Source organism: Corylus avellana, chromosome 8 (genome assembly GCF_965113065.1).
Source record: "Corylus avellana chromosome 8, dhCorAvel1.hap1.2, whole genome shotgun sequence".
Lineage (NCBI taxonomy): Eukaryota > Viridiplantae > Streptophyta > Magnoliopsida > Fagales > Betulaceae > Corylus > Corylus avellana.
The window spans coordinates 19,397,098-19,421,556 of NC_142497.1; the positions used below are offsets into that span (position 1 = coordinate 19,397,098).

At 35.2% G+C, this 24,459-nt stretch overlaps 2 protein-coding genes and 1 pseudogene across 2 annotated transcripts; all 3 read right to left on the reverse strand.

The window, feature by feature from the left end:
* Window positions 1-630: 630 nt before the first annotated feature.
* On the reverse strand, window positions 631-2,838 carry LOC132163922 (cytochrome P450 77A3-like). The gene is made up of 2 exons (XM_088518818.1): window positions 2,816-2,838; window positions 631-1,865 (listed from the first exon to the last, which is right to left on the reverse strand). The coding sequence occupies exons 1-2, from the start codon at window positions 2,836-2,838 to the stop codon at window positions 875-877; spliced, it is 1,014 nt and encodes a 337-aa protein (XP_088374944.1). The 3' UTR covers window positions 631-874.
* Window positions 2,839-4,294: 1,456 nt separating this feature from the next.
* Window positions 4,295-15,313, reverse strand: LOC148584238 (cyclic nucleotide-gated ion channel 1-like; annotated as a pseudogene).
* A 6,933-nt stretch (window positions 15,314-22,246) lies between these two features.
* LOC132163869 (cytochrome P450 77A1) lies at window positions 22,247-24,234 on the reverse strand. Its single transcript, XM_059574248.2, has one exon. The coding sequence runs from the start codon at window positions 23,968-23,970 to the stop codon at window positions 22,447-22,449; it is 1,524 nt and encodes a 507-aa protein (XP_059430231.2). The 5' UTR covers window positions 23,971-24,234; the 3' UTR covers window positions 22,247-22,446.
* Window positions 24,235-24,459: the final 225 nt, after the last annotated feature.

The window sequence follows — 24,459 nt, forward strand, 5'->3', positions numbered from 1 at the left end:
TTGACTGACAAATTAGTATCCTACTATTCATCATGCCCCTAGCCCATTAGCTGCGATTTGACCTACTAATCTTTGTCGGGTCGGGCTGGTAAGGAACTTAAATGAAAGCAACCAGCAATGGCTCGGGCATTAATGGCCCTTAAAATGTATACGTATGGACCTACCAACTCCCCTATGATACATTTATGTGCTAACGAATAAATAAGGATATAATAATACTTTTTTTTTTCTTCTTTATTTCACTTGAAATAAAGAGAGTTTTGTTCTATTTAAAAAAATGTTTAGAATACTACAATGTTTATTACAAATTACCAATTCACAATTAGTAAAATAATTATAAATCAGTAAGTAACTAGTTAAATTCACAATATTTTTTGTTTAGTCATTTTACGAATGATATGGCAATTTATAAGAAAACTTGTAAAATCTCAAGCAACATTCTTCAATTGATGGGTGTTTGTGTTTATACTTTTCATTAATGTTAACTATATTATGCATGTTACATTAGCCACATCAGCCGAGAATGTTACTGTGTGTGCGAATATAACAAAAAAACATGTTATAGAACTATCTTTTAACCATATTTTGATCAATTAGATTTGTGGACTCAGAAATTCAATGTTAGATTCATCTGTTCATTATACGGATGGAAAACAAAAAATTAGATGACAGAAATTTTAACAAACATACATTCTCCTCACAAAAACACTAATTAGAATGCACTTTAGGGTTTTAAAATAAGGATTAATTCAACCTTCATTCTACCACTCATAATATATATATAAGGAAACTAGTTAATTAAGATTTATTAAAGGCATCTCAAATCCCAATAGACCAAAATTAGCTCTCACAAGTCCCGAGAGCATTACCCAATTCACACCCTTGGCAAGATCAAGGCCTTGAGAGGGTCCTTCATCACAACAGTGAAAGCAAAAGTCTCAGCCGGGCTGGATGGGGCTCCGGGAACCGGCAACCACTTCAAAGCATGCACCATCCTCGCCAGCGACAGGAGCACGTGCAGAGTCCCCAGCGTCAGTGCCGGACAAATCCGCCGGCCGGCCCCGAACGGCAGCATCCTCATCGCCCTCGTCCCCGTCACGTCCACGTCGACCCCATCACCCACCAAGAACCTCTCGGGTCGGAACTTACCCGGGTCATCCCAAAGAGCCGGGTCCTCCGCCACCCATGCCGTGCAGAACTCTACGCTCGCGTTTTCCGGAATGGTGTACCCTCCGAGCTTCGTCTCCTCCGTGACTGCGTGAGAGAGGAGGAAATGGCCCGGTGGGTGTCGCCGGAAAGTCTCTTTGACCACCTCACCGAGGTAGCTCATTTTCTCCACGTCGCTCTCAGTGACGAGCCCATCTTTTCCCACGTGCTCAACGATTTCCTTGTACAGCTTTTCTTGAATCTCTTGCTCCAGCACCAAGTGAAGCAAAGCCCACTCCAAAGTAGTAGCGCTCGTGTCCGTCCCGGCGTTGATCGCCTCCGAGCAAAGCGTCACGAGCTCTTCTTCTCCCAACTCGCCCCGACCCGGCGCATCCAACTCGAAAAGCGAGTCTATATAAGCGGCGCCAACGGGGCTCGCCATCTCCGGACCGCCATTCCCGCCGCTCTCCACGAAAGCCTTTCTATTTCTCACGAGCGGAATCAAGCACTCCAACTGTTTGTTTCTAAGCGCCTTGGCTTGTCTGAGTTGCTTGCGGAACAAGGGAGTGAGGACTGGAAAGAAATCAGGGAGCTTGGGTAATGTGATCAACATCACCTCCTTTAGCACGCTCTCTATCTTCTTGATCTCATCTTCGGAGATCTTTGCGCCGAAGCAAAGGCAGATGAGGACGCTGCATATGGAGGTGTGCTCAATTGCACTGTCGCATGGTAGCTCAAAGTTGTGAACAGAAAACAAAGAGAAATTAAAACCACAAAAATAATAAAATTTTTTTTAAAAAAAATAACTAAAAGACTTTAAAAACAGAAATATAAAACAAAAGGCAAAATAAAAGAAAACATAGAAAAATAAAATAAAAATAAAAATACAAGATTGAAATTAGCAACTTCCGGATTGCTGTTTGGCTATGCGCTCGATCGCACAGTTGCGCTCGATCTCCCTAGATTGGGCACTCGAGCGCACTGTCGCAAAACATAAACATATAAGGCTCATAGGCAATTGTGCGCTCGATCGCACTGCCGCAAATTAGATGAGATTTGCGGACAGAATGGAAATGAATGACAAAATAATAAATACATAAAAAATGAACAAAACAGAGCAAAGAAAGAAAAATAAAATAAAAGAATTATAAGCAAACAAAAACAAAGAAAATAAAATAAGAAAAATTAAAACAAAACTGAAATAGAATAGGATAAGTAAATGGAAAACTAAAAAACTATATATATATATATATATATATATATATATAGAACAGAAATAAAAATTAAAATAATAGACAGGAAACAAAACAAAAAATAGAAATATAAAAATAAAATAAAATAAATGCAAAATTGCTCCCTGGAACTGCGCTCGATCGCAGGTTAGTGCACTCGATCGCACTTGGCCTATGCTCGATCGCAGTAACAGAATACTTTCTTCGCAAATTTGAGACAAACATAAAACAGAAAATTGAGAAAGAATGGAAATTTTTTTTTTTTTTTTATATATATATTTTTTTGATAAAAATAGAATTTAAAATTTAAAATTAAAAAAACAAAACTAAAGGAAAATAATTTTAAACACAATTTAACACAATCCCCGGCAACAATGCCAAAAACTTGTTGTGCAAAAATCAAAATAAATTAATAGGTAAATAATTGTACGTTTTACCTGCAAGTGCACAAGGTTAACATAATAGTATATGGTGCAAGTACATGATCATTCCCACAAGGATTGGTAAATTATGTTTAGAAGTAAATTCCTATTTAATTAAAAGATAAAATTCAATTATCACGATTGAATTTAATATAAAGAAATAAAAAATAAACCAAAACTAAAAAGGATTAGGGTTTTGATATCCACCATTAATCAGACTAATTAAGATAACAATATGCCAATGCGCCAATTATACCGATATAATTAATGCTTGCCAACCTAAGGGCATAGATGTCTACTCCTTAAGCTATTGATTTCCCTAAGCAACAAATTATGCATGGGTGTTTACTCTAATTCTTTTCTTTCTTAAAAGATTTAGGATGAGTGTCTATTAAGTTGTTCTTTAAGAAAACATAAATCTGTGGAAATCGACAGACACACGAGGCCTAGGGCATGGGTGTCTACTCCTGGTTCCCTATATTGATTAACCCAAGAATCTGGTGTGGATATCTTTTGTTACTCTTATTAAACCCAGGACTCGATCATCCAAATTGATTTAACTAACTAGTCCATACCACATGCATATGTTGGCCAGACAAACACATATGAGGAATTTATGAAAGCAGGAATTAATCAAGTTAAAAACACCAAATATAATTGTAGCAAAGACGCCAATATTGTAATCATAAATAGACATGATTAGAGTTTTAATCTAGCCCTAATTAAAATATAAACTACATTATGAAAATAAAAAGGGTGGAAGAGAAAAAACCCAAACTCCTCTTGATTTAGCCTTCAGTTTCTTTCCAGAGCTTGTGCCTATTTTCTCCACACTTATTCCTAGAGCCTAAGAGGTCTATTTATAGGCTTTAGAAGTCATTGTGACACTAGTAAACCTAAAAAATTTGTAGGGTTTTTAATTCTATTACAAGTGGGAATTGGAAAACTCTAATATGGAAGGAAAGGGGGTCTTGGCTGTAGCTGATGTGGCACTTGCACGCAGGTGCGATTGATCGCAACCCGCGTGCGCTCGATCGCGCATGACTGCTTTGCGGCTGGTCCTCTCTGGTAGTGCGCTCAATCGCAAGAGAGCTACGATCTATCGCAATGTCAGGAACTCCATTTTTTCCAATTTTTTTCTTTTGAGCCCAAATCTTTCAGTTTTACTTCATTTTCTTTCAAAAGCATGGAAAACACAAAAATGAACTAAAATAGCTTAAAATAACAATATTAAGGAATTCATACACATAAATTTAAATGCTAAAATATGAATATTTTGGCACTTATCAATTCTACATCAAGGTACAACATTGAAAAAGTAAAGACATACGTACACTCAGCAAATAACAATATATGTTGCAATTCAAGAGTTTTATAAGTTAACAAGTTGTTCATTTCCTAATTCTACCTTCACCGTTCAGAATTCAAACAACTAGAAACCAATGGAGTTTATATGCAACTTAACACAAAGACCTTGCTTTTCAACGTGTGGCACTACTGCATGGGGCCTTGAACTTGAAGCACCAAAAGAGCGCCACCGTTTTCCTCATGGCGCCGACGACCTGCTTGTCTAAATTTCTCTTTTGCATTAGAGATTACTTGGATTCGCCTGGCAACTAGAATGTTCAAGTTATTGGCCTTTAAAGCAAAGGCTTCAACTTTTGTAAGTGTTTTTACAGTTTTGGTGGAAATTGGGAGGTCGGATGGTCCGGGTGAGGGGAAGTCATTGAACTGGCACCACTCTAAAAGTTTTTCTCCGTAGAACCCACATGTTTCAATACACTGAGTGCCTGAGACGGTTCCCTCACGATTACTGGTTTTGAAGCAACATACGCTTCCTTTTGTGATGAAGAGCATCGCAGTAAGTGGTTCTCCCTCCCGAAGAATGTAGCTGTCCTCATTGTAGTACAATGGCTTGAGAGAATCGCAAATCAATTGCAACAGATAGTCACTTTTTCCTTCAAGCTGTGGCACCTAACACAAACAAAAAAGGAGTAATGATCACAAGGGTAAAAAAGGAGAGGAGAGGAGAGGAGAGGAGAGGATAGAGGGGCTACTTTCTGTAGCAGGGGCAAGCAGATATGACGCTTAATCTTCCTTTCAAGTCCTTTGGGAAGATAAGATAGTAGATTCTGAACATCAAGATCCTTTTTTTCTTCCAGCATGTGTTGAACAATGGGCATGATCTCCTATTTTATACATTTAGAGAGCTGGTTTCTATCTATCCATAGATCTATTTCTCGTTCTTTAACTTTCATATTTTGTATGATTTCTTCTGACCTTTCAGTTGCCAACTGTCTATACGTCTGTTACAAGACAAGTTCACAACATCAAATTCTATTGATAATTACATTATCCTTAAATCTTAGCTAGGTTCATAAATAAGATATGACGAATTTAATCATTTAATCGATGTTATTACACTTAAATATATAGTTAACCCTTTTATACTTAATAATATCGATAGATGGAAAAATTATTAGCTATCAAAATTATTAATAAATTTCATAAATAAAAAAATTTCTACAAATGTACAAAATTTGGACATAAAATTAAGTCTATAGGGAAATTTTCAACTCTCGATAACCTTTGGCAAAACATAAGCAACACAAATTACATAATCTAAACTCCAAAAAAAAAATAATAATAATTAAAACCCTGAATTTTGCACAAGTGAACAATGAAATTAATTATAGCTGTGGTACGTATAGTGTCTTCCTCAAACAATAATTTATCTTACTACAATCTTTGTGAAGAAAACTTTATCTATCTCTAAACATATATATATATATATATATAGCGTATATATAGTATGGTGAAAGAAAAAGGAAGACAGGAGTGAAGAAAAGAATCTTATTCATCAACCAAAAAAGTTTTGAATGGCCTATCAAAATATTTATTATGTGGCATCATCTAGACCATTAGATAAAACATTAAATACGGAGAGGATTCTGTTTGGCCTAAGGCCTTCCATGCGTCTTGAGATTGTCTAGACCCCTCTTGTTTGATACATATATATGGTGCGTCCAATAGTTAATAGAGACTAGTGTCAACTTTTGGTTATCTTCTCCTGCTTTTTCTATTAAAAAAAATAAACTAAAATCATTAACAAAAATAAAAGTTTATGCATGATTGGTACAAAAACTCTTCAAAGTTCCCTTTTAGAGGAAACCGTCCCGTGCATGCATAACGAGTGCATGCATGTTGTGTCCCTTCTACATGAATATATATATAGAAACCATCTCTAATGTTGTACATAATTATATAATCAAGCACCCTAAAGCTTTAAAAAGATGTTGAGCACCAACCTGCACATTTCCAATGAAATACAGAAACAGCATCAAGGCAATGATTGAGACAGAAATTGCGAAGCAGTTCTCCCAAAAATATGAACTTGTTTGAAGGTTTTGACCAAAAGAACTGCAAATATTGGAGAAAATTTCATGTATTTAATAGCAATATCAGAATCATATAATATGCTCAACATATAACAATAATAATAATATAACAGATTTACGTTGAAAGTGTTAGGAAATCTATCTTATTCCACATAACCGGTGAGATGCAAGAAATAAGAACGCAAAGATAAGCAATCACAAAACACAGAGATTTACTTGGTTCACTACTAAGGGCTACGTCTACAAAGTTTCAACGAGGTTTTACTATTTTCGAGGGAAACAGTACAAGATGTGTCAATAATACATTCATACAAAACCCTAGTCAGAATTGACTATAAATATGATCCTCAACTAGGTCAAAATACCAAAACAGTTTCAAACATCGGACCAGTTCGGGTGTAAGCGTCTATCAGCCCAAGCCTCCGCTCCATGGACTAAACCTTAGAAAAAATCTCATTTAAACCATAGGGCCTCCAACATTAGATCGGGTCGGGTGCAAATTAAGCAGGTCAAATGCAATTAGCCAAGTTCCACATAGCCTAACAAAAAGTATAAGTAGCCAAGTTCCACATAGCCTAACAAAAAGTATAAGTAAATACTACAGCTGAAATGTAGGGCTCAAGATAAGGAAACAGAAACCAAGATCACAAACCAATGCCTTAGCTAGCTCTTTTACATCCAACCTGATAAGGATAACTAACGAAGTAGCCTTTTTGCCACAGTTTGATGTATCAAAGTGTTATGTCTATCACTTTATAGGGCTTTAAAATGACCGGTAGTTGATGGGTTTTTTCTTATATATATATATATAAGAAAAAAATAAACGATTGTGGAATAGCTCAATACAGAAAGCCAAAGAGTGTAGCATGTCCAAACCTCAAATTTCGTAGGCCCCACCAGAAACAGTACAAGAGCTTTTGTCGAAAATTTGTAGATTCCAAATAACCAGATTGAAGGGCATCAAGGAATATTCCAAAATCAAAGCTCGTTGTGTTTGGTGTTCCTATAGGGCACTGATTGTTTAAAAAATTGGTAACATTGCTATCGACGATGCGTGTGCAGTTAAAAGAAATTGAAGCACATTCATTCTTTTTACAGGCGGTGTGCCAACAAGCGGTCTCTCGTTGGATTGAAAATAAGTACCAGAAGGCACCCAATACCTAAATATTTAAGAAAGAGAAGTCACATTATTATAAAGATCAGCAAATTCTGCTGGTATCCTACCAGAAAAGAAAATAGAACAACGAAAGATAGAGAGATTTGTGTAGAAAGACAAAACAAAGTAATGTATAATGAATGATTTTCCGAACTTGAATATAGAAATGCTCTGGGCTCAGATAAAAATTAATCTGACAGTTATACAGGAAAAAATGAAATAAGCAATAAAAATTTATGATGACGTAAAATGAATATGAATATGATATATTGATAATCAAACTTACATGACTGGAAAAGACATAGAGAAAGAAATTGAATGCAGCTTTAACCCATACAATTCTAGTAAGTTTGCTGGCAGTCCTGCTGAGATTCACCCATGATACGTAGATTCGGATAACTCTTGGTACATATTGGAAGAAAACAACAGCGTTCAGCAACTTCCTTTTGTGCAAAAATTTCGAGTCCCTCATTTCTGAAAAAATAATTGGAAATAAAACCTGGAGAAAACATACAACTCATCGTAAGATCTACTTATATAGGCAATATTGTTTATTCAAACTAAGAGATCTTTTCCTGATATCTCTGATATCTATATATATATATATATATATATATATATCATGATATTACATCCTCCGATCCATACTTTGGTATACCATGCATACAATAAAAACCCTAGTCGACTTCTAATATTTAAAGAAGATTATCGATGACTTCTAACGACCAAAACTCTATTTTCTTATACAAGCTTATTTTAAGATATTTTTAGAAAAATTTCACTTATGTTCTCCGAAGTATAAGCGATTTTGCAATCATAACCTCGAAATTTAAAAATTTGTAAGGTCAATATACCATGTTGCAGCCCTTTCTAATTTGACCATTTTTTTTGTTAAATGTGCAAAATGCCCTTTTTATAATAAAATAAAGGGGGAACTTCACTTACCCCCCTATACTTCCGTGCTTTTTGCAGACACCCCTTCATTGTTCAAAACCTCTCACTTTGATGTATCCAACTTTCGTTTCCTTTCACTTTGCCCATTCCGTTAGGATTTTCTGTTAAATCCTAACGGAAAGGGTGGAAAATTACAATCGTGCCCTTATTTTTTATTAAAAAATAATTTTTTTAAAAAAAAAATTTAGGGGTAGAAAGGTCCTTTAACTGCAAAAGCTAACGGTATGGGGGTATTTGAAACGAAACGAAAGTTTGATACACCAAAGTGAGAGGTTTTGAACAATAGGGGGGTGTCTGCAAAAAGCGCGAAAGTATAGGAGGGGTAAGTGAAGTTTCCCCTAAAATAAAATAATTCAGTGGTAGAAAAGTGGCCTTACCTGTGGGAGTGGAAGAATAGCGAGAACGTCAATTACGAAGAGCCACGAGAAGAAGTAGCGGTGTGCTATTTGCCAACGATCTCTAACCACCACAATTTGTCCAAGCTTACGAGAGTCCTCGTCGATGTAAGGACAAATAGATTGCAAAATTATATTCAAAACATAAATGAAATCTGTGACAGATCGTAAAGTATAAGCTGTGATCTCTAATCTTCTATCTGTCAACAGGCACTTGTTGTTTTCTTTGATGATAGGAATGTAAAAGAACAAAGGGTCCATTGATACTGCAATCACACACGACACTGCAAACATCATATTCCACCAATGAAGCACTGCATCTCCATCAGTTTTGGAAACTTGCATCTCTATATCCTGATCCCTGAACACAATATAACAGACAAAGAATTAAGTTAATGATATATCTTTTTTACTTTCTCCGGCCTTTCAAATAATGGATGTAATAGCGCCATAGTGGGACCATATGGAACTTGTTCTAATTATTTTCTTCAATCTAGCTAGTTTCTTAGAATTTGACTGGCTTTCAGGGTCTCTAATTAATAATAACAAAAAAATTAATCTTTGAAAAATATTTTACATCAAAACTAACACAACCTCAACCTCATCTATTTTTATGTTCTATCTAAAGGCTTATAGTGGTTGTTGTTTTTACCGCAACGGACTCTTCGCGGAGTTTTTTTGCACTTTGTACCGCTTTGTGCGGCCCTAGAATAGGCCCGGCTTACTTATGGTTTTTCTGGAACCATTGGCAATCATCATTGCCTGCTGTTTGGTCCTTTAGACTGGATCTATAATTTGTTACTGTATTTATATTGCTTCTACCATTTGAGCTTTGTTGTAAGGGTGCCCTCCCTTTTTGTGTTTGTTTTAATCATGTAACCCCATTTCCCTTGCTTGCTTAGAAAAAAATAAATTAAATAAATAAAGGCTTATATGCCAGCACCTTAAGAAATTATTGTACTAAGATTTCTTGGTCTCGTTTTCTGCTTTTGTAGTTGGGCCTCCCAGCCCATCCACTTAACAAAACATAAAGAGAAGATGGGCTACAACATTTATAGTTATACAACATTTTTCGTACTCATGTCATATCGGTTGATATGAAGTGTTTTAAATACCTTCTCATAATACACATCAACCGAAATGACATGAGTATAATAAATCAGTGTAAAAAAATAGCAGTACTCTTTACAAAATACTCATATTGTTAGGATAGCATAGTAAGCTAAAGACTACACCTCACTCGTCAAACTATGCAACATGTCTGACCCTTATTTATTTTCAGCACCTAAAAAGCCATTTTGAAACAAGAATATGACCTTATATATTTTGCGGATAGAAATTTCTCCAAACCAATATGAAAGAAATATTCTCCAACCCATTTAAAATAGTGTCAAGTATCTATAAACATTTAAAACAAACATTAAATTCTTAAGGTCATTGATAACAGTTTATTAACTTAGACTAACGTTTTAAATGTTTATAGACACTTGAGGATATTTCCTTTAGACTAGTTTGGAGGAAATTTCTGTCCATATTTTATGGTTATGTTTTATTACATCTAATATTATTAGAAATGATATTTCCTCATTTAAAAATTTTCGATTATGTGATGATAACATATGCATATCATATCAATAAAGTTTATTTTGGTCCTGTTTTCATATATTTTTTAATGTAAGTTTTCTCTTCAAAATAAAAATCACTTTACCATTTACATTAAAAATTAAAAAAAAAATTAAAAAAATAAAAATAAAAAGAAGAAGGAAAGAAAATGTTGATGATAAATATATATATAGTTAGGTCCCGTAAAGCAACAAAATATTTGAAAGATGAGGAAATAGTGCCTTCCTGTCACATATAAAATCCTTTGAGTTCGAGAAATTTTTACAGAGATAATAATCATATCTATAAGGAAACGATCGAGCGACCATATAAATAATATAGAACATAAGAAGAACAAGTGGAAGATGCTAGCTAACCTCGGCACTTTCTTCAGCCGATGCCACCTATTCATCAGCCCACTATTCATCAGCCGATGCCAACTATTCATAACTAAAGCTTATAAGCGTACGATACAACGTCCTAACCCACCAACTGCTATTAGAACGACAACAGTATGCGTTTAGATTCCTGAAAAACTGCAAAACAGATTAGTCGAACACCACAGTTCGTATATTAATCAAAGTGCATCCTCGCAGGTAGAAACGTAATACTCTGCAGCATAACATATGATGATAAATGAATCAGCAAATAGCAGTTAATTTGGACAAAGCAAAGAGTGGTTTATTTATAGGATTTAAGAGTACTCTGCATCTGCAACTAATAAACAAGGGCCGTGATTCACAGTACGCCGGCGTGCCCAGGCTAATAAAAAAAAAAGAAACAAATTTGCCGACGTGCATTAGCTTCACCCTATTATTTTGCTGGGAAGTTTCCAAGTTCCATTTTTTTTTCTGCACTACCGTTCGCTGGATGCTTGACTTTGTAATGAATATTGAATTTTCATCGGTTGCCGAGAAAGACTTGAAGGACGCCAGCTGTGAAAAAAACAAAAAAGAATGACTTGAAGAAGTGTCTCTTGAGGCAAACAATGGTGGACACTGGACTTTAGGCTCTAGCTACTCCATGATTTAGGCCGTGATTCACAGCACGCCAGGCTAATTTTAATTTTTTTTAATTTTTTAATATTAAAAAAAAAAAAAAAAAATTGCCGGCGTGCATGTACGTGTTTAGCTTCACCCTATTATTTTGCTGGGAAGTTTCCAAGTTCCATTCGCTGGATGCTTGACTTTGTAATGAATATTGAATTTTCATCAGTTGCTGAGAAAGACTTGAAGAAGCGTCTCTTCCAACGGATGATTGATTGACAAATAACGAATAAATATCTACAACCGCGACAGTTGCTCTTGTTTATTAGTTGCAAATGCAGAGTACTCTTAAATCCTACAAATAAGGGTGAAGCTAAACAGCACGAGGGCGTCCCACCCAAAAAAAAAAAAAAAAAATTAATATTTTTAATTGGGTGATAATAAACACAATGTCAACGTGCATGAACAATGCATTGTCTGAATCACGGCTCTTTTAAATTATAAAAAATAAAAATAAAAAATAAAAAATTCACACACGCCAGCGTGCTGTGTATCATGGCCCGGTTTTCTAGGTAAAAATTAGAAATTAATGAATAAATACGATGCAAATGCACAAGTAATTGAATTCAAAACTGCATGCTTCAAGGAAGTTTGTGGCGTGCTTGCTGGGATGTTTCTCAATTTCCATGTTTTTTTTTTATTCCTAAGAAATTTTAGGGATAAATGCAAAATTAGTATTTATGGTTGGCTTAAATTAAAAATCACTCAATGTGGTATAAAAAAATAATTTATAGGTCCTCCCTATAGTTGGCCTACATTACAAATCACTCATTGTGATATAAAAGATAATCTATGTCTTCAAGTTAGACCAAAATAATAGTTTACTCCCTAAAATCAATTTTCGTTAAATAACTTAACAGAATTCGTTACTTATAGTCGTAAATTTGTAATAATTAATGTAAAAAGCAAGATAGAAATTATAATATTTTCGTTGCTTAGTATTCTATTTTTGAGGAGTAAAAATCTCTTTATTCTTATTCATTGTGAAATGGGACTGAGAAGTAAACCATAAAGTTAATTACCAATTAATTAATTTTTCGGAGCGTTACAATGGGCCTATCCCACATCGCCAAGGAGTGGAAGATGAATGAGTTTATAAGCTCTATGTTTCATCTTTCATTCAGTAGTTTCCTAAATAAAGTAGCTTTGTGGGTATCGCTTATTTCTCATTCTTTCTTATTCAACTCCAATAATGTCGTTTCTCTCCTTACCCAAATCCCTCGATATTGTATAGTAATAATATTAAAAAAAAAAAGTAATAACACTTCAAAGTTGCTTACATGGTGGGTTTTGATACTTTGAAGAAATTTGGTTCCTGTTCCACAAGACTTAGCTTGAGAGATTAATGCACGTGGGGATGTGCCATTCTCGGCACAAAATGCTTGCACAAAGAGCTTTAGCCTCTCTGCTGCATTCTCAGCCAGTAGCTTGCGCTTCTGTTTCACCTGCACCATAAGAAAAGAAATCCGCTTCAAACATATTGTAGCCGATGTTGTAACGTTGAAAATATTTTGAATTAAATTGTTAATGTAATAATTAAATAATTAAATTGATCTATTCCTATCAACTTAATTAAGCTTAACACCCCTACAACCATATACTATTCTCGATCACCAATCTTTTCTTGGCTTCTTGTTTATAAACTCACGCACCTCATCCTTTTCAGTTTTCAGCCATTTCTGATAATGAACTCTATGCATACTTGTTAATATAGGGGTATATATATAGTTCAGCATGATCATAAGACTTTCATATTTTCTTTAAAGTAAATTTCTTTATTCACTTTTGCTAACTTAAGCTTACACTAAAAATAATAATAATAAATTAGCTTAGACTTTTTAGGGTGCGTTTGGGATTGCGATTTAGCCAGAATAATCTGCGTTTTTAAAAGATATCGCAAAATATAAAGCGTTTGGTATTGCGATTTAAAAAGCACTTAATTTAAAATAGGAAAAAAAAAATCTACGATTTCTATAAGCGGGTTAGATGTTGTTTATTTGAAAAAGAACGAATTTAAACCAAAATTACCATTTTAAAAAATAAATATTTCAAAAATAATTTTTAAAATCGTAATCACAATCATACCCTTAAGTTTCTTTGACGCGTTAAACAAGCCAGATAGCTTTTCTGCTCTTTCGGCGCATGCGTGCAGTTCATATAAAAAGTAGTAGCACAAAACCATCGGGCCTATTAAATTGTTTGCGATTAAAGTTCTGTGCAGACCCAAAAAGAGTGGCGATGGGAGTAACAGTTTAACCATTGAGTGCTATTATTAATATAATTTTTTAAGTTTTTTTTAATTGAGAAGGTAATTCATAATTAGTGAAATAATTAAAAGTGTATGATTTATAAGTCCCTTACTAATTAATTAAATTGACAAGTTATATTTTTAATAATTGCTTAATGTTGCACAAATTATGAATTATCATGTCAATTTGTAAAAAAATTTGTACTCCACTTTAAAGATACAATTCACATTAATTTGTAAAAAAAAAAAAAAAAAAAATTATGGACTACCTTGTCAATTTCCAAATACTTATAAAACACTCAAAAATATTTTTATTTTTGGGATAACTTCACTTTACCTCTCACTTTAGTGTATTCAACTTTTGTTTCGTTCCAAATACTCCCATCCGTTAAGATTTTTTGTTAAATCCGAAAGGGGGTGTGAAATTCCTAAAATACCCTCGATCATTTTTTATTAAAAAATAATTTAAACAAAAAAACCTCATGACCCGTGGGTTCACCAATGAATCTAACCCACCCACCTTGTGACCCACGGGTCATATTATTATTATATAGTTTAAAGAAAAAGGTGACCGTCAGGGGTCACTTGGTGACCAACCGGAAGGTCACCTTGGCAACCTGCCGTGGGCCACCTCACAATTTTTTTTAATATAATAATGATAATAATAATTTTTTATTTACAAATAAGGGTAAATTTTAATTTTTTAAAAAAATTTAGGGGTATAAAGGTCTTTTCATCCCTTCTACTGTTTGATTTAACTCCAATCTCTAATGAAATGGGAATAATTGGAAAAAATCAAAAAATCGATACACCAAAGTGGAAAGTTTTAAACATTAGAGGAGTATTTGCAAAAGACGCGTCATTTCAGAGGGTAAAATGAAGTTACCCCTTTATTTTTATATTACACCATAACAGTTTTTCAAAAAAAAAAAAACACTCTATCTAAAAAGCATTACCAAACAGTGCCCATACTTTATTATTATTATTATATTTTTTTCAAATGATGTTATTTGCACAAAAAGTACGTCAGTCATGCACAAACATCAATTTGCATCATTATTCTTAAATCGAAAGATTGTGATCATAGAATTACTATATAAAAAACAAATGTGCAAAATAAAATGATCACATTTTCCCCCTAAATTTCCAGAATATGCACATTAATTGGGTGGGGTTAATTAATTACCTCGTAATAGGCTAGCCGTGGGTAAGGAAGCAACAAGGCGAGAAGAGAAGCCAAGGCTCCAACTGCAGTGCTGGCTGCGACGTGAACAGGGTGCATGACAGCCTCAGTGTCGGCGCCATCGATAAAAGCTATCACGTACAAAATCACACTCTGACCCAAAGCTATGCGCTTAGCCACCAAGTGAGTGGACTCCGGCAGCACCACCACAAACGCCCAAAGCGCCACCGCCAGCGCGGTGGTCAGGCTAGATAACCTGGCCGGTCCAATAAGCCACAAGCACAAGATAGCTGGACCGGCGATCTGGGCCGTAGCGTAGAGAGCGAGCCAGCAGCCACGGAGTGTGTCACCTAATGTTGCATCAGTGCTCACAATGAGGATTGCCGTCACGTAGGAAAATGCCGGGAAGGGTATTTGGCGTTGGAGGAAGGCGGGGCCATAGAGGGTGGTGCAGCAGACAATGGTGCAGGCTAAGGCGGTCCGAAACGCGGAGGAGAGGCACCCACGCCACCTTGCTTGAGCTTCATACATGGTTATGGTCAAGAGGGGATTAATGGTTTAGCATAGAGGATGAGAGCCAGGAGTAGGGCTTTGTAGGGGAAGGGGTTTCTATATATGGAAATTTGAAGCCACGTGGAAGACTCGATGAGCAGTGGCTCAGCTTGATATGGCCATTCCCACTTACTTATCATTATCTATGATAAGAGATGGATTCATCAAATGCCCTAAAATATATGCTCCATATGGTAACGTGCGTGAAAACATATATTCATATATTTTGCTTCTACGTAGATTATCTTGTTTTTAAAGGCAACTAGGTTGGGATAACATCATTATTATGTCGTCACTCGTGTTATAAGGAACCAGTTTGTTTGAACTACTGGCTCGTATTAGAACACAAGTGAATGGCCAAGTAGCGGGAGTACGCCCCCGCAATACGGTACGGGGTATTTTAGAGATTTTCAAAATATGTCCGTACAAATAGGGTTTAGAGTTTTCCTATATATATGTGTTATGATGTAACCCTAAATCATTAATAGTAAAATATAACCGTACTCTCTGTGGACCTATACATATTGCCGAACCACGTTAAATTTATGTCTCAATTCTCCCTTAATTTCTCTCTTTTCGATTCTATATTATTTATCATTGTTGTACACAGTAACAACACAGTTCCATATAACAAAATGTAAAATTGTCCAAACAAAAGGTAAAATTATTATTTTATTTTTATGTTATAAAAAATTAGATACTCAGCAATTCTTTTGAACAGAAAATGATCCTAATTATTGCTAAACACTGGCAATTAACAGACCTAACACAATTCATGGTGTGGTGAAAAAAGGGAAGTTTGTCTCAGTCTCCACAAATATTAACATTTCCCTTTTCCCCATTTCCCGCATTGAATAGAAGGAGAAAAACTAAAAAAAAAAAAAGAAAGAAAGCAAATTTAAACAGTCAAGGCATTAAAAGCTATTATCTTCTGCACACAAGTGGGTTTTTGTAGATTTCCACTCAACCATTTTCACTAGCTAATTCGTGTTCCTTGAGGAGCTTCAAGGGCCAAGTTAGTTAAAGGAAGAAGAATGGCCGAATTTGCTTATGTAATCAAACGTGCACAAATCTGAAAGCCCATTTCTACGTGGGTTTACAATAAAAGAAGGGAAAAAGGCTTATCAGAAAATAGCAGCAGCCCTTCTATGACTTTATATTGTGGGATCCAACTCATGAAAGTGGCATACAGTCTGGACACTAGTATATGGTTGACCAACTTGACCTAGCTAGTGCTTCGGCTACTTTTATCTTCTATCTTGGGATAGAATAACTTTATTATTATATAAATTTGAGCACTAAATGTAAAGAGAGTATTTATAAGACTCATTTAACCCAACAAATTTTGAACAGTTTATCTATTTGTTAAGACAGATGGGCTCTATAATATAATTCTTATATTTATTGTCCGAATTTATAGCAATACAAACATGTACTCATATCATATATACTCCCTTGTATGGGTCATGATTGAACTAAAAGGTTTCGTCTCTTCAATTAAGCACACAATTTATAAAGATAAAAGCATTCTTACATAACTTCTTAAACTTTAAACTTTAGCTAAATTTGAAGAGAAAAGTCTATTTTTTTCTATTTTAGATAGTCATTTTTTGAAAATAGCAAACATCCAATTCTCTAAATCTTTCTTTATTTTATTTAAATATATATATTTTTAATTCCTTCTTTAATCTTGGTAGTTGGAAGGTCCCAACGTCGACAATTCATCAAACATGTGGAAGACTAACTACTTGCTCATCTTCTCAGACATTTCATTAAACATTTGGAAGACTCACCAATCACCATCATGTATATCGGCCGCGATACCCACTAATTTTCGTGAACAAAGAGCATCATTAACAATTTTATTTTTTAGTAGTTTGATGAATATTATTCCAATTAAAAATTTGAAGGGACATTATTAATTGGATTGTAATTCGAGGGGGTATGTGAACTTTTTTCTTTTTGTTATTAGTTTGAAAATATGTTCTAATGTGATATAAGTTAATTCCTCTCCTTTATTAATTTTTTTTTTCTTTTTTTTCTTTTTTTTATATAACTTTTTAATTTTTCTTTTTAAATTATAAGTTAACTCCTACCTCTGCAAAAGTTAAGCACATGTTTTGTGAATATTCTTCCAAGAAGGTGTAAAATGTTTTCTAAAAAGTGTTATATGTATAAATAAGTTGTTTGCTAATAATTTTGAAAAAAGTATGTTTCTTATTTTTTAGAAACATAGTAAAATAAAATTTTATCTTTTTGAAGTTTCGACATATGAAAAATATTTAGAGCATGTATCTCAAAATTACTTCTTTGACTTTTTTACTCTAAAAATGGGTAAAACTTATTTTTGAGAAAAGCTTAAAAATGAAGCTTTTATTTTCTAAAGCAATCACAAACATGTTCTTGAGCCTACTTGTAATTGTGTTAAAAAGTTTAAAAAGTGCTTTTAGTACTTGCCAATTAAGACTTCGTTTGGTTAAAAAAACTTTAAAACACTTTTTCTCTAAAAAAAAAGTCCAAAACTGCATTTTTTGGAAGCTTAAAAATATTTTTTTTTTTTAAATTTTATTTTAGACAAAATTTTATTTCCCATGCAATTCCAGACTCTTAATTATCCGAAGATGAAAAGTGACCAAAATATAAATATTTTGAATGAATATAATATTAACCACTCTTCCTTTTTTCCGATCTAAACGGCCCCAGCTCCTTGGAATCTGAAAGGTCACTAATACTTGTTTTAACATATAAAACCGTAAATAAAAGTTCAATAAAAATACCCTAAATGAAAAGGGAAAAGTGATATTCTCAATTTCAAGCCCAAAGTAGCGGCCGATCATTGAATATTCTTAGATAAATAACAAAAGCTTACAACCTAATGAGTAATGGCATCGTCTTTATAAGAGTTGGAAGAATTCAAGTAGGCCGGCTTTAATTGAGTTGAGTATTTAATGTTTTAGTTCGGTTTGTTTAATTTTTTTCGCACACGAGTTGAGTTTGAGTTATCATCAAACTAGATCATTTGTTTACATTATGTTCATTGATTTTTTTGAACAAATTCTAACTTATTCAAGAGCTACTTCAGTTAACTTGTTTATTGATGGGCCCATGGTGCGATGGTGTTACCATTTTGTGGGTTTATGTGATATTATCTTTATTTTTCTTGCATTTTTCTATTCCTTGTGTTTTTTTGTGGCCACCCGCCTGTCTCCCTAGTTGTTTTTGGTTTATTACTGTATTGGAAACTGTCGTGTGTTGGTTTTTTTCTCTTTTTTGGGCCGTGGTCGTTTTTGTTACCCTCAACCGACTACTGATGGTCGTGTTGTTATCCCAGTAAGTGTTCGTGTTGATACCATCTCCTGCTGGTATGAAACCGCAGTTTTTGGCTGTATTAGTTCATTTGATGGGCCGAATCATTTATTTGATCCATTCTCAACTGTTCTTAAGATGGCACTGTCCCCTTTGTTTTTTTATATTTATGTAATTCCTCATTTTCCCCCTTCCCGCATTGAATAATAATAAAAAAAAAAACTTATTCATTGAATATATAAAATAAATGTCGTAATTTTTTAATTTTTATTTTTCATAAATTCATACAAATTATTAGTTATTTAATTATTATTAATATTTAATTATTTAAGTTAATGAGATAAATTAAGTATCAAGTTTATATGTTTGTCTTAGTATGCAGTATATACATTAGACACACACGTGTATATATATATATATATATATATATTACAATAATTCAAGCTATATTTATTACATTATGAAAATAATTCATTTTTATCTTTTTAAATACTTAAGAAGTTCTTACTATAAAGTTAAAAATAATGAAAGTAAGGTTATACCAATCAAACCGAGTTTCTCCGAGTTTGCTACTTTGTAAACGAGCTTAAAATTTTGTTAAAATTCTGTTTGTTTGATAAATGAGCCAATTCTGAGCCAAGCTAATCCGAGCAAAACTCGAGCCTCTTTGCAAGATTATGTTCATTTACCGCCCTAAATACATATCAACCTCAAATTAGCATTTCCATGGATGATTTCCTCACACCCATAATGCTTACAGCCACGTCTACTTTGAGGCCACCTTCAAGAATCGGTTTTTATTGCATCTTCGCTCAATCAACGCCCATCAAGCTTTCAAGTTAATCACATAATCTGCTGAAAATATTCATCTTATGGAAGACGAACACGATGATTTTATTTCTGCTTTTGTTCTCAGAGATCCATTTATGTCACTCATGAATTTAATGGATAAATGCATCTTTCCTCCATGTGATTTGAGGTTTTGACAAATAACTTCATGAGTTTTAAGAAGTGATTAATCACTCCCTGAGGTAAGAAAAAAAAAAAATTAGTGACTAAGCACATGCTTTATGCTTGGCGCTTGCTGAAGGCCACGGGACCCACGTTGTTGGGAGGACATCTGGGCTTGGCGGGCTGAACCCTATATCTCCATTCTGGTTTGTGGGCCTAGCAAGCCAAGCCCCACACTTCGTTAGTGTGCAACATCAGGATTAATCTGAGTATGACATATGTCACTTTTTAAAACTCATTTATTTTTTGCTCATCTTATGAAATGATTTATAACTTTTTGAAGCTCAAAGAGCAATTTGTCAAAATCCCAAATCACAAAGACAAAAATGATTTTATCCCTAAATTTAATATGAGAATGGGGAAAATGCAGTTTACTTCCCTGAAGTTTCAAAGGTTTTTCAATTTTAATCCCAAAGTTAAAAAAATTGGCAATCTACCTTCCTGAAGTTTCAAAAATTGGCAATTTAAACCCTCCGTTTAATTTTTCGGTCTAAATGGACAGAAATCTATGAAATTACATCATTACCCTCAGGCTTTTTAAAAAAAAATTTATGTTCAATTTAACAAAAATTAGCAACTGAAAGTTTAAATTGCAAAATTTTGAAACTTCATGGGGTAAATTGTCAATTTTTAAACTTTAAGGTTAAAATTGAAAAACTCCTAAAACTTCATAGGGGTAAACTGCATTTTCACCTATGAGAATCCTATAGCACTTGATCAATATCATGGAATATGAAACTATAATTTAGAATAAAGTATTCGATATAGAGTATCAATAAATCTCGTTGCTACCTTAATTGCTTGACCATGTTAACCAATTGAATGATTGGACCAAAAAACCTTGTGAGTGCCGGTGTGTCTATATATACAGCCAGCATATGCTCCCACCCACCAACACCCCAATGCAATAAATGATTTTTCTTTAAAAAGTGAAATTGATATATATATATATAGCCAGCATATGCTCCCACCCACCAACACCCCCAATGCAATAAATGATTTTTCTTTAAAAGGTGAAATTGATATATATATATATATAGCCAGCATATGCTCCCACCCACCAGCACCCCCAATGCAATAAATGATTTTTCTTTAAAAAGTGAAATTGAGATAATTTATTTCATTTTTTATATTATAGTTCACAAATTTAATTGTGCATGTATATTTTATCACTTCATTTTAAATTATAAATGTTATGACAGGTTTAAATGACATAACATCGTATATAACGTTATACACAACAAAATAAAATCTTGAATACAAAATTAATCATTTTGGTTTAGGGTTCGTTTGGGTTTGTGATTTCAAAATGTAATTTTTAAAAATGCAGTTAAGCGTTTGGCAAAATTACAGTTTGACCTTTAAAATCACAATTTAGTCTTTAAAATTCGTTGTTTTCAAAAAAACACGTCCTTACTTTCGATTTGAAAAGGTAAATTTTTTGTGTTTTCAAATTGTAATATTTTTAAAACATAATTTCAAACAACTCATTTTCTGCAATTTGATTTAAAATTGCACTTTTTATCTATAAAATTGCAATCTCAAAATCACTTGACAAACATTTTTAACATCCTTTACCATTATTTTTCACTTTCCCCCAAAAAAAAATATCAATTTTTTTTAAAAAAATTTCTCTAACAAAAGGCAAACCTTCATATCACATAATTCAACGTTCAAACCAATCACTTTTTACTATTACTATAAAAAAAAAAAAAAGAAGAAAAATCAATCAAAATCCTATTATTTTGTGTAATTAATGGGCCAGTTAAGTTTAGTCTGCATGGGTAGTAAATGAATTTGACTGACAAATTAGTATCCTACTATTCATCATGCCCCTAGCCCATTAGCTGCGATTTGACCTACTAATCTTTGTCGGGTCGGGTTGGTAAGGAACTTAAATAAAAGCAACCAGCAAAGGTTCGGGCATTAATGGCCCTTAAAATATATACGAATGGACCTACCAACTCCCCTATGAAACATTTATGTGCTAACCAATAAATAAGGATATAATAATACCTATTTTTTTTTCTTCTTTATTTCACTTGAAATAAAGAGAGTTTTGTTCTATTTAAAAAAATGTTTAGAATACTACAGTATTTATTACAAATTACCAATTCACAATTAGTAAAATAATTATAAATCAGTAAGTAACTAATTAAATTCGCAATATTTTTTGTTTAATCATTTTACGAATGATATGGCAATTTATAAGAAAACTTGTAAAATCTCAAGCAACATTCTTCAATTGTTGGGTGTTTGTGCTTAATACTTTTCATTAATGTTAACTATATTACGCATGTTACATCAGCCGAGAATGTTTTATCTCATATATATGTTTTGCAAACACAAGTACTTTTTCCATTATCCTGTTGTGTGGCACCTAATCCAATGACAATTAAACCAACCAATACCTCACATATTTTTGAAACGACACACATGATAAGAATATATACTAATTGTGCGAATATAACGAAAAGACATGTTATAGAACTATCTTTTAACCATATTTTGACCTATTAGATTTGTCGACTCAGAAATTCAATGCTGGATTCGTCCATTCATTATACGGATGGAAAACAAAAAATTAGACGACAGAAATTTTAACATACATTCTCCTCACAAAAACACTAATTAGAATGCACTTTAGGGTTTCAAAATAAGGATTAATTCAACCTTCATTCTACCACTCATAATATATATATATAAGGAAACTAGTTAATTAAGATTTATTAAAGGCATCTCAAATCCCAATAGACCAAAATTAGCTCTCACAAGTCCCGAGAGCATTACCCAATTCACACCCTTGGCAAGATCACAGCCTTGAGAGGGTCCTTCATCACAACAGTGAAAGCGAAAGTCTCAGCCGGGCTGGGTGGGGCTCCGGGAACCGGCAACCACTTGAAAGCATGCACCATCCTCGCCAGCGACAGGAGCACGTGCAGAGTCCCCAGCGTCAGTGCCGGACAAATCCGCCGGCCGGCCCCGAACGGCAGCATCCTCATCGCCCTCGTCCCCGTCACGTCCACGTCGACCCCATCACCCACCAAGAACCTCTCGGGTCGGAACTTACCCGGGTCATCCCAAAGAGCCGGGTCCTCCGCCACCCATGATGTGTAGAACTCTACGCTCGCGTTTTCCGGAATGGTGTACCCTCCGAGCTTCGTCTCCTCCGTGACTGCGTGAGAGAGGAGGAAATGGCCCGGTGGGTGTCGCCGGAAAGTCTCTTTGACCACCGCACCGAGGTAGCTCATTTTCTCCACGTCGCTCTCAGTGACGAGCCCATCTTTTCCCACGTGCTCAACGATTTCCTTGTACAGCTTTTCTTGAATCTCTTGATCCAGCACCAAGTGAAGCAAAGCCCACTCCAAAGTAGTAGCGCTCGTGTCCGTCCCGGCGTTGATCGCCTCCGAGCAAAGCGTCACGAGCTCTTCTTCTCCCAACTTGCCCCGACCCGGCGCATCCAACCCGAAAAGCGAGTCTATATAGGCGGCGCCGACGGGGCTCGCCATCTCCGGACCGCCATTCCCACCGCTCTCCACGAAAGCCTTTCTATTTCTCACGAGCGGAATCAAGCACTCCAACTGTTTGTTTCTTAGCGCCTTGGCTTGTCTGAGTTGCTTACGGAACAAGGGAGTGAGGACTGGAAAGAAATCCGGGAGCTTGGGTAATGTGATCAACATCACCTCCTTTAGCACGCTCTCGATCTTCGTGATCTCATCTTCGGAGATCTTTGCGCCGAAGCAAAGGCAGATGAGGACGCTGCATATGGTTAGCCTACAGTTGCTCATCACCTCGACGAACCCTTTCTCCGAGGCCTCTCTCCGGAGCCTCTTCATGTGATTTTCGAGCGCCCATTTCCGTACCCAACTGCACTGCTTTACTCTCGCAGGGTTTATCAGCTCCGTCACGAAGTTACGGCGGAGAGTCCTCCAGAGCGGCCCGTACTCGGCGGAGTTAATCGCACATTTCCCGACGCTAAACAAGAGCCGGATCGGCGAGTCCTCCGGCCGGCTGGCGAACGCCGGGCCTCTCTGGACCAGGGCCTCGTGGATGAGGTCGGAGCTGGTGACTATGACGAGCGTGCGTTGGCCCATTTGCATTGTGAAGATTGGGCCGTATTTTGCACGTAGATGATCGCGTACTGTGAAGACGAAATGACGGCGTTGGAGAATGACTTGGCCGAGATTACCCACAATAGGCCAGCCGGGCGGCCCCGGCGGCAGATTTTTGGGACCACCGCCGGTGACGGACCAGTAACGCCACCAGAAGCGGAGAAAGAGAAGAGCAAAGAAGAGGATAAGGAGGTCGGTGAATGCCATTCTCAGATCAGAAGAGGAAATTAAGGAGGTGGTACAAATGAAAGGGAGGGTAGTTTTAGTTTTATGTAGGAGGAAGAAGAGTTGGTTGGGAGGCCGGGGGAGTGAATGATGAGCGTTTGGTCGACGGAAACGAGTGGAATTTAATAATTTCTCAGGTGTATTTACTTTTTAGAGCACGGATGCACATGGTGGTGTTGACTTGACTCCCTTTTGTTGGATTCCAAAAATGTTCTTCCAGAAGGGATTTTGAATTGAATAAGTGTTTTTTTGCTCATATTTATTATGGCAGATAAACCTAGACCGGAAAATGAGAGCTGCTATACGGAAACCCAATCAATACTCCTAGACTCCTAATCCAGGAAGATAAGACAAAAAAATGTCTAAAGAGAATAACATCCAACACATCTAAAGAAAAAATGCATTGGGTAATGAGGTTGCTTCGTGTAGTCATTGTTAGGCGGTGGATATGTTAAAAAGTATTATCTATTA

Bases quoted from the DNA above. Each gene is read 5' to 3' on its own strand.
- LOC132163922 (XM_088518818.1), bottom strand. From the start codon at position 2,838: ATGTTAACCTTGTGCACTTGCAG. The intron at 1,866-2,815 runs GTAAAACGTACA...ACCATGCGACAG, and splicing joins TTAACCTTGTGCACTTGCAG to TGCAATTGAGCACACCTCCA.
- LOC132163869 (XM_059574248.2), bottom strand. From the start codon at position 23,970: ATGGCATTCACCGACCTCCTTATCCTCTTCTTTGCTCTTCTCTTTCTC.